The following is an 11465-nucleotide window of genomic DNA, read 5'->3' on the forward strand; positions in this document are numbered from 1 at the left end:
ATCATAAAGTAAGCTTTAGGAAAGTCACAATCTTTTGGTTTGCTCAGAATTTTTTAAAAATAGCATGCGTGTTTACAGGAGAGAATACATTGGAGGCATGTTCGCGAGTCTGCTCGCTCATCGGCTACTGCACTGCAAAAGTTGACTCGGAGTCAACTTTGGGAGAGCGGGGTGAGCGGTGAACATCAGGGCACTTTCGCCGCAGTCAGCCGATTTCGCTCATACCGCTGTTCTCACATGAATTGAATCGCTCCACTCTTCTGTTATTTCAGCTGCCTGTGGAAACCCAGCGTAAGGGTACCTGTTGTTCTTTGCTCATGGTACCCTCTGAATTTATTTGTGGTATTTTTTGTTGTAATGACAATTAAGTTAACTCAAGTTGAAGAGCAACTGGTTTAACGTTTCGCTTTGCTGCAGTGATGTACGTAGAAATGTACTTAAGGGTGTGTCAGCACACTGTGACATCACTGATGGGCGTGGTTACAGGTGTAACAGAGCCCCTCTCTGACCACACCCAACCAACCACCCCCATCATTGTGGTAAACAGAGGAAAACACACAAACTTTCAACCAGAGAGGGCAGAAACACCGCTTTCTAGCCTGGTATTAAGTTACCCTTTACTGTGTAGTATTTTAGACCTAAAGTAACCTAACCTAGCTTAATCTAACCTATCACAGCAGTGTCATATGTAATAATCAACAGTTAGCAGTATATCCATAATCATTTGTTGATATTCTAATATGTAATTAGATGATACAGTACCTATGTTTTAGTGCTAATACGCCATACAAAGAAATCCCTTTGCTTTGTAGAGTTAATTGTTGAACCATAAAGTCTTGTGTGTATTGTATTGTAAGTATATGGTGTCGTGACTACAGACTACACACAGAAACGTACGCATCACTGTGAGGTTGGCAGAGGCGGTGGGTGGGGTCAGCAGGCCGTTGCTCGGCATGCAGGTGTAGTTCCCAGAATCCTCAGGGATGAGACTGGAGATGAGTAGAGTTCCATCTACCATGATCTTCACTCGCGACTTCAGAGACCTGGAGAAAAAACATACGGGAATTCCCTAATATGTAAAGTGCAAACGAGCTACTTCAAAATAACAGCGAGATGATAATTCAGCATTCCTATTCTAGTCGAGTCAAACAGCGTAGGAGGTTTTTTTTGTTTTTGTTTTTCCCCTGCGAGTTACTCACCGCTGTGTGCAGATAAAGGTTAAGGAATATTTATTTCATTTCAGTTAAGAGTAGGAAGAGGAGTACCCACTCATTTTATACATTCTTACATTTACAGAGAGAGCAGAGAGGAAGCATGAGGGCTATACCAGGCTGTAACACCTTATAACATATGCCCACTGATGATGTGTGTTTGTGGGACGACTCACAGTAACACATTTAGGGCTAATTACCATCCAGGTCAGATGACTCATGTACTGTAACAGACAGAGAAATTTCTCCACGCTATCTATTTTTTTCTCTCTTTCTCTTGATATCAAAATCAACCTGTGTTGCTGAATAGGGTTGGGTATGGGTATTCCATACCTTAAGGTATCGACCGAAATATCCAGGTACCAAGTAGTTTCGAAACTTCTCCAGTCAAACAATACCTGCATTTGATCCTTTTGTACCCAGATCTAGAAAAAAAATGAGTATTTGTACGGTTTTGCTCGCAGCCAATCACCACAAGTGTTCTTTGAATTAATGCAATGTGTGATTGGCCCACCACCGCATCAGCTACAACCCATGCAGTCTGTGGTGTAGTAAAGTCGAGCAGTGTATTTGACATATTTGAGTGAACAGTTCAGTGAGCCGAGATGCCACCAAAGGGTTGGATAGTATGGCTATCCTCCCCCCTTTGGCGTCTGATGAAAATAAATGCATAACATGCGAAAGGATTATTTAAAAAAAAAAAAATAAAATACTCTATTGGTCTTGATATCACATAGAATTTGTCACATACTTCGCTGTTCGTTGTTGTGAGTTCGCTGTGCAGTATGCACCGTCAGCTCAGCTGTACTTCATGAAGGGGAGGGGAGAGACATAGGTAGAGTGGTCTGCACCCAAACTACTGCCTCTAAACAGTGATACTCTTAACATTTAACATTCACATGAACACATTAATCTGAAGAGTTAACACAGTCCGTTCCAATACTAACACATTAAACTAAGACGGTAATCGTGGTAAAAATGACATCTGCATTTAGCTTAAAGCACTACTGTGTACAGCATAGCAGTGCTGCTAACATGACCGTAGACTCTTAGCCTTATTTAACCCTTTTCCTCCTCATGTTTTCCTGCTTGTATAAGCATATTTGCATGTTTCATTTTAAAAAAAAGGGTATAGCAAAAGGGCATAGCAGCTTTTTTTGTCAAATTTCTGTAGATTAACGAATCAAATGAGTAACGGCCCCAAACACATGAGCAATAAGAACTTGTCAGCAGGCGTTCTCTTCCCACTATGTGGCAAACAAAAAACGAATGAAAAATGAATTCAGCTTTAAGCATAATAATAATGTTTACCCTCCCCATGATGGTTTAGTTTGCATAATAAACTCTTCATGTGACCGGTAAACAACTTCAAATGAAAATCAAAAACCGCCATACAACACCAAACATGTAAAAACAACTGCAGGAATACTGAGAGTAACTGGTGGAAAACTAAGCTGAAAGTCCGTTTTGACATTCTCAAAGAGCACCTCACTATTAAAAAAAAAATAAAAAAAAGAGAAAAAAAATGCAATTTCACTAAGGGCTTATTTCCCAAAATTCATAGCAGATAATCAGAATAATCCTTGTGTGCTCTACTCAGCTGTTAACAGCATTATATATCAGCTCCGAAAAGCCTCTCTGAAACTTTTTTCCTCATCAAAATCAGGTTGAGTATTAACCTGAGTAGAGATGTAATGAAAAAGGATATGTGTGGTGGAGAAATGCTCAGGAAGGAAAGTAATGCAAATTAAGCCCTCCACCTGCTCAACTGACCCTATCCCAGCCACAGTTTTTTAAGAGAGTGTTTAATTGTATGCTGGATGATGTGCTGGCAATCATGAACCATTCTCCGCTCCCTCGGATCATCTCCCTGGCACTGAACACTGCTATTGTAAAACCTCTCCTACAGAAAAGCTCATTCAGTGCTTCCACAGTTTCAGGACAATTTCATTTTTTCTTGTTTTATTATGACTGAAGCTGGACCGTTTTTTCCTTTCCTTTTTTATGCATGTTTGTATTTTATGTGTCTTTGTTTTTGGCAGAGACTATCACATATTGTCTTCACTAAGTCTGCATTTCATTTATTATTTGGCCATTGCGGGGGAATAAGAATTCAAAGACAATATTCACTCTCCTTTAATCTGTGGTTTTCTCTCCTCTAACTCCTGGAAATAAAAAATAGCTGGCTCTACTGCTGCTCAACTTTCGGTAACACTTTCCTTGAAGGTATCGACATAATTGTGACATGACGTGACACTGTCATGAACTTGTCATAAACGTTATAAACAAGTCATAAACGTGTATGACTTCTGTCATTAAGTGTCATTCGGTTTTTGTCATGACAAGTTGACATTGTTTGGGTTGTCTTGATTATGACAACTTGACATTAATCAAAGTGACATTACCAGAAGTTGTCTTGGTCATGACAAGTTGACATTACATTTGTTTGGGATGTCTTTGTAATGACAACTTGACATTAAACAGGATGACATTATGTCAAGTTGTCATTACAAAGACATCCTAAGCCAATGTAAATGTTTATAACGTTTATGACACGTTCATGACACTGTCATGTCAAGATTATGTCGATACCTTCAAGTAAAGTGTTACCCAACTTTCTTCACAAGGTTGTAAAGTAGTCGCGACTGAATGGCACAGTAAATGTGCTTCAAAACATAACACATTGATGTCGATGCAGAGGTGGGTGATAATTCTCTTTCACATTACAAACAGCATTCAGATTCACACAATGTGTTTTGGTGAGAAAACACTGTAACTATAACTGTGTTTGTTTGCAAGAGAACTCGACAGGGCACCACACTTGAAAACACTCTCCATTAATAATTCACCAAAAGGATTGCGCTGCTTTTGCGGCCGTTAAAACTGCACAAATAATAAATCGTTCTCATAGCACCCCTGCAAAGCGTGAAATGCACCCCTAATTGCGCTGTCAGACATATAGCGCCTCAGTGCACCTGTATTTGCATGTGACGTAATATCTAGACATTTGGCGCAAAATTGGCCCCTTAACAGTACAATTCACAAAGATCAGCACCAATAACCACATGCAGCTATAGTGAAATTATTTGGGAGGGGAGGGTTCATTATATGCGAACTGGCCCATCTGAGTACACTTCTACTGTACACCACTGCAGTAAGGTGGCAACTACGACCACTGGAGGTCAGCAAGAACAAGGTGTTACGTAAGCTGGTGTTTAGTTACTCTTTGGCATAACCTGTGGGTGGGCTGATACAACAATCTATACTCTAAGACAATATCTGTACATATGTCGGAGATTTTAGAAAGCTACTGTTTATATCACACATTTAAATCTGTGCTTGTATTGGTCCATTGTGGGCAATGTTGCAAATGAATGAGCACAACTGCTATATGGTACGCTGTACTTTTATTCATCCATTATTTATTTGTTTTGCGCTTCGCTTTAGTGATGTACCTTCACCTTGACTTGTCAGGTAGATCGTTGGCTGAATTAGACAAAAACAGACATTTCGTTCAAAAGGGAGTTGCCAGGGCTGAATTTTCAGTCCGTCCTTGCTGAGGTGCAAAACGCTACTGCAAAAATCCGAAAAAGAGAAGCTTTGCTATACCTTTTAATTCCTCGTCAAATGTCAAGCCCCGAGCCAGTAACCTTGGTTGTGTGCGGTTTTTTTTAATGCCGATTTGAAGTTCACATCAGAAGTAGCTAAATAAATCCTACTTTTATCATCTCAGGAATACTAGCAGGCTTGATTACTGCAAAAAATTCAGTTTTTCTGGTCGACCAAAGAAACATCTCAGTTTTTAATTCTTTAATGCAGGCCTTAGATATGTGCTGGCCTGTAAAATGAATTCTGTGAAGCCAAAGGTTAACTTTAAGTGAATACACAAATTATAATTGACATCACTCATTGTTCATTTTTGATTAATGCAGTTCATGCTGATGTCCATTTAAATGGGCGGTCTCCATCCCTGCTCCTGGAGAGCTACTGCCCTGCATGTTAAAGGCCTCTCCCTACTCAAACACACCTGATCCTAATTATAACTCATTATCAAGCCCTTGACGAGCTTCAGCTGCTTGTTAATCAGCAGATCATTCAAATCAGGTGTGTTCGAGTAGGGAGATAACCTAAAACATGCAGGGCAGTAGTTCCCTGTTCCCCTGCTAAACGGATTCTTGAAAAACTGAAAAAGAAAGGCTTGATTTGGTGAGCCCAGAGGGGAATTATGGCATTTTAAAAGTAGCCTACATTTACAGTAGCCAGCTAGCGGTAGACTACAGAGAAAGTGTGATATATTTACGTCCGTTTCGGAGCGACGGAGGGAAAATATTTCAGTCGACACATTAAGTGGAACCGAAATGAGGAACCAAAATTTGTGTTCTAATTCCTACCAGTTGCGTAGGAACCGGTTCCATAGTGGAACCGGGTTTCGGTACCCAACCCTACCCCTGTAAATGTTTTACTTGTACTGTGGCAACCAAAGCAGAATTCACCTTAGACACTCCCAGGGGACAGACACAAACACCTCTCTGTCTTTGTGAATAACAAAAACACATGGAGTGCTGTGTATTTCTCCAGGGAGCCATCTTTGGCATTGCAGTAGCATCAGTAGTCAAGCTTTTACATTTTCTAGCTAGGTGTTGCCATTTTATTGCAAGCTAAAAGTTAGTTAGCAAACAGAGCTGAGAGAAAATAAATCATACATGGAGGGAACATGCGAAGAACATGAGTATGAAGAGTTTCATGAAGAAATTCACTGTAGCTGACTATTTCATACCTGAGGTGCAGGTGTTATGAGTGCGTAATGAATTATTGAGTAATAATAACAACATCGAAAATTGATGGTTTTTGACTCAAATTACTGGTGCTGCCGAAAAAGGTCTTTGACCGAAAGCTCGTTAAAAGATTTCTGCACATAATTGAGAGGGTGGATGCTTTTTCCATTGATTCAAATGACTGTACATTGTGTTACTCCAGCTAATGCAGAGCAGAGTCTCCAAATTGGCCCCCAGTCACCAAAGTTGTATTCAGAATGTAGCAACACGTGTGCAAGACCTGAAGCAAAGCAGGTATGGCGCCTGTTTTTTTTACATCTCTCCACTTACTCCATAATAGTTTAGATGTCTAACTAAGACCTGTGAGTAGGCTGATTTTAGTTTCTATTGATAAGGAAGCAGATTCTAGCGTTTGTAGACATGAAGTACATTTTAGCCTCTATAGATCTCATCTGTGGTACAGCCTTGTCAAACTAAATGTGGTGAAAAATCTTTGTATTCACATTTAATCTCAGTGAATCTGACTGTATCTTACTGAATGCTGTTTGTTTATTTCACATTTCCGTCAGTTTGTGTTGATTAGATTTTTTTTGTCTCTGTACCATTTTGTTTTGTCCATTAAAGCGCATAGCCAGATTCAAACAGAGATGTAACAACCACTCCTGTGCTCCTCCAACTTTAAAAAAAGAAACCCCACAAAAGGTACCGATCTCAATCATTTTCGCTCAACCTGCTGAAACGCACTGCATAAAACATCAAAAGGGGTGAAAATGGACTGCTCAGGAACAAAGAGTAATGATTTCACTCACTCTATGTGATGGACGTTCTCTCCACCTTTCTGCCACACATAGGTCATGTTTGGGGGGTCGGCCACCGCCTGACACCGGAGAAGTGCATTCTGGGACTTGTTGAGAGACGTGCTTTTGGGAGGGACGACAATAACAGGCGGACCTAGTGGGAGGCAGGTTACAAAGGACATGGGTCACAAAAATTTACAGAAACAACTGCAATCTATTGATTCTTTTTTTTAAATCATTCAGTCTCTAAAATGTCAAAAACATTGTTGAAATATTTCTCTCTCGCAACAAAACACAGCGGGCCTGGGGCGACAAGTTGAGACCGACTCAACTTTTGGACTAACGCAACCCCACAACATGTTGGCCAATCATGTAACCGGTGAATCAGACTTGAGCTATGGTTTGAGGCACTGTGAGAGTCCCGTACAGTAAACATCACTAACTTTATCGCTGCCACAAGAATGTTTTAAAACAATATGAAGGTAAAAAAAAACGAAACATAAGCACTGAACTGCCCGGGAGTTTGTGTAACAGCTAAATGTTTCCTGCAACAACAAAGCACTCGCTACATCTCACTCGTCTCTTTTCTTTCTCACTCTCTCGCCTGTGAAATGAAGCTGCCTTCAAGTGCTGTCGGAAATGTCGAAATCTATAAACGATCTGACGGTGAACAGCAATTGTGAAATATGAAGTCTACTTGTGCTTTCTTGGTGGGTTTAAGAACACAACAGGACGTCACACAAATGGGCAGTTTCCTCCACTACACAAGTAAATGTGATAAGTCGCACTGAAGCTTGAGGATGAACATGTTCTGAAGATCTGAAGATTCACTTGTTATCAATTCTTGTGGCTTTTAAATAAGCCGAAATGAAAAAAAATAAATAAAACTAGGAAACATGTTTGAAAGGGTTGGTTGCAATCATTTTGCATGTGAGGATGTATACAGTGAGCACGTTGATACATGTGCGTTGGGAGTAACACAAACCGAAGAAGTCAGTGCCTCACAGGGTTAAGCAACAAGAAAAAGCACATTTTGTTGTGAGAGAATGAGCTGTGGATGTGAGAATTGCACACCGTGTTGAGAATCCTGATTTGACAATACTTGCAACGGAGAAAAGCTGTCAAAGAAAACCTTTTCAAAAAACGAAACAAAAAATAATAATAATGTAGTAATATGACACTTTCCTTGAGACTCTGTGCTGTCAAATATACCAATGTAATCTCCTTGGAAACTAATCGCATACAGCTACTACAACATGGTGCTAAAATGTATCTCTTCCCTCTAGCGTGCCAAACACAAACACTTGTTCTATTTGCAAAGAGCTAATAAAAGAGGCTTGACATACATACCACATGTCCCATGTATAAATAACCACATGATCTCCACAGCAGTTGTTACTGATTAGATTTATAACCTTTAAAAAACATGCTGGGTGGATACATGCATGAGTGACAGTTTAGAGGTTACTTAAGGCTTTTAGGCTGACTTCATCCAGATCAGCTATTAGTCTCCTGTAATCCATCCATGTGGCAACGCTGCACACAAACACAGCCAAAGCTCAGATAATGTGACTAAGACTGAACAGTATTAAAAGGCAGTATGTGCTCATGATGATTATTATTTTAAAATGCCACCGCTGCCATTCCAAAATGAAGTGAAACCTCAGGGAGACATTATGCCAAAAACTAAAATCGGTCCCCATGCGCCACGCTGCTGGTTCTCCGGAGAACATCAACAGTAGGTGTAGGAGTAGGAGTACAGGAAGAATTCAGAAATAAATTCCTCAATGTATTATGCAGTGCTGTGTCGGTGTAATCCTATGATACACAGTAGCATATTTACATGTTCTACATGTATTTGTCCTTACATTGGATAGTTACATTTGTAAATCTGTAACCTGAAACCTTCTGGGAATCTGTCCATTTTGAAAACATTACAACAACAATATTTTTGACCTCATACCTCAATAGAAATGATTTTGTTTTATTCAAAACAGGAACATTTTTAGATAATGTGTACCAGATATATTTCATTTCACTCAGCTACAGCCTGACAAGCTAAAAAAAATAAAAAATTGTCACGTCTCTGAAACGCAGCCTTCAAATTGAGAAAAACACAAAGCTTTACCACGACAAAGAAACTCCCAAAAATCCCAGAGGAAATCCTGTCTGATATCATGATAGCAATATTAGCTACACAGGGACAGAATAAGAGTTAAATTCAGTTTGAGTTTCTGTAACCACTCTGTCATATGATGCAATAAGGAGAAACAGAAATGTAAATTTGGGTGGCTCCCAGCCAGTCAGGCACACAGACATCACAGAGGCTGAAAGAACTGGCACACAGACACGAAAACAGACAAACCGACAGACAGACAGACAGACACTGACCTTTGATCTTCACTTTGGTTACACGAGTCACGTTTCCCTCAGAATTGGAAGCGTGGCAGGTGTACTGTCCTGCTGACTGCATGCTCACTGCTCGCAGAGATAAGGCTCCTTCCTGGTAAATATATGTCAGATCAAGTAAGAGGTGAATGGATGCAAATAATACATACAGATCAATAGATAGGTATAGGATATATAGACAGACAGGTACACGTACATAGTAGATACAGAGTGGTAGATAAATACATGTGGAATGTAACTCAAGTACTGTACTAAAGTACAATTTCAAAGTACTTGTACTTTACTACTACAGTTACATATGCATTTGTAGATTAAGATTTTAAATGTTTATTGTTAAAGATTAAACCAGTGTTTTTTTGACGTTTGGAGGTTGTGACCCCTTATGAAACGCAGTTTGTAGTTGGGGGTTCTTGTCTCATTTCAGATTTCTATGAGTCGTTACTGTAGCAGTTCCGCTGATTCCCACTCTATACTTTCGAGTTGGTTTCATTTAAATAACTGTTCAAGTTATTCAATATTTCAGAAAAAAAGACATGTATACACATTTGTTAAACTCAACTTTGTTTTTTCCTTCTTTCCTATCCCCCATGAAACATCTCAAGACCCCTCAGTGACCCTTTGGTGGGGCCCCGGCCCCTAGGTTGGGAATCACTGGACTAAATGTGTATTTACAGTTTTTTTGCAATCACTTTGGCACTAATTTCAGAACCTTGACGTCATTTTTTTTTTTCATAACTCTAGACACAAAACTCACAACCAATGATCAAAATGCACATTTTTCTAAACTCTAACACTTCTTTCAATTGCTTGGATACAATACACATAAAACCAAGATCATTTGTTCATTTAACAAAATCTGTTCAACAATCACCTATTCAATATGACACAACTTAACAAAGAATATATATATATATATATATATATACATACATACATACATACATACATACACACACACACCATATAATTAGAATATCATGAAAAAGTTGATTTATTTCAGTAATTCCATTCAAAAAGTGAGACTTGTATAATGTATACATTCATTCCACACAGACTGATATATTTCAGGTGTTTATTTCTTTTAATTTTGATGATTAGAACTGACAACTAATGAAAACCCCAAATTCAGTATCTCAGAAAATTAGAATATTGTGACAAGGTTGAATATTGAAGACACCTGGTGCCACACTCTAATCAGCTAATTAACTCAAAACACCTGCAAAGGCCTTTAAATGGTCTCTCAGTCTAGTTCTGTAGGCTACACAATCATGGGGAAGACTGCTGACTTGACAGCTGTCCAAAAGACGACCATTGACACCTTGCACAAGGAGGGCAAGACACAAAAGGTCATTGCTAAAGAGGCTGGCTGTTCACAGAGCTCTGTGTCCAAGCACATTAATAGAGAGGCGAAGGGAAGGAAAAGATGTGGTAGAAAAAAAGTGTACAAGCAATAGGGATAACCGGATAACCCTGGAGAGGATTATGAAACAAAACCCATTCAAAAATTCAAAAAAGATTCACAAAGAGTGGACTGCAGCTGGAGTCAGTGCTTCAAGAACCACCACGCACAGACGTATGCAAGACATGGGTTTCAGCTGTCCCATTCCTTGTGTCAAGCCACTTGAACGCTCAGAAGCGTCTCGCATGGGTTAAAGACAAAAAAGGACTGGACTGCTGCTGAGTGGTCCAAAGTTATGTTCTCTGCTGAAAGTACATTTTGCATTTCCTTTGGAAATCAAGGTCCCAGAGTCTGGAGGAAGAGAGGAGAGGCACAGAATCCACGTTGCTTGAAGTCCAGTGTAAAGTTTCCACAGTCAGTGATGGTTTGGGGTGCCATGTCATCTGCTGGTGTTGGTCCCCTGTGTTTTCTGAGGTCCAGGGTCAACGCAGCCGTCTACCAGGAAGTTTTAGAGCACTTCATGCTTCCTGCTGCTGACCAACTTTATGGAGATGCAGATTTCATTTTCCAACAGGACTTAGCACCTGCACACAGTGCCAAAGCTACCAGTACCTGGTTTAAGGACCATGGTATCCCTGTTCTTAATTGGCCAGCAAACTCGCCTGACCTTAACCCTATAGAAAATCTATGGGGTATTGTGAAGAGGAAGATGTGATACGCCAGACCCAACAATGCAGAAGAGCTGAAGGCCACTATCAGAGCAACCTGGGCTCTCTTAACACCTGAGCAGTGCCACAGACTGATCGATCCATGCCACGCCGCATTGCTGCAGTAATTCAGGCAAAAGGAGCCCCAACTAAGTATTGAGTGCTGT

The 11465-nt window shown here is 40.0% G+C and overlaps 1 protein-coding gene across 1 annotated transcript in view; it reads right to left on the reverse strand.

Annotated features, from left to right (window-relative positions):
* igsf9a (immunoglobulin superfamily, member 9a) overlaps positions 1-11465 on the reverse strand; it is a 62328-nt gene that overhangs the window by 21999 nt on the left and 28864 nt on the right. The window contains exons 6-8 of the mRNA XM_078272112.1: positions 9175-9286; positions 6796-6937; positions 898-1043 (exon numbers count right to left, since the gene is read on the reverse strand). Coding sequence (XP_078128238.1) covers positions 898-1043; positions 6796-6937; positions 9175-9286 — 400 coding nt within the window. The remainder of the gene's footprint in view (positions 1-897; positions 1044-6795; positions 6938-9174; positions 9287-11465) is intronic.

This window comes from Sander vitreus, chromosome 16, assembly GCF_031162955.1.
Source record: "Sander vitreus isolate 19-12246 chromosome 16, sanVit1, whole genome shotgun sequence".
NCBI lineage: Eukaryota > Metazoa > Chordata > Actinopteri > Perciformes > Percidae > Sander > Sander vitreus.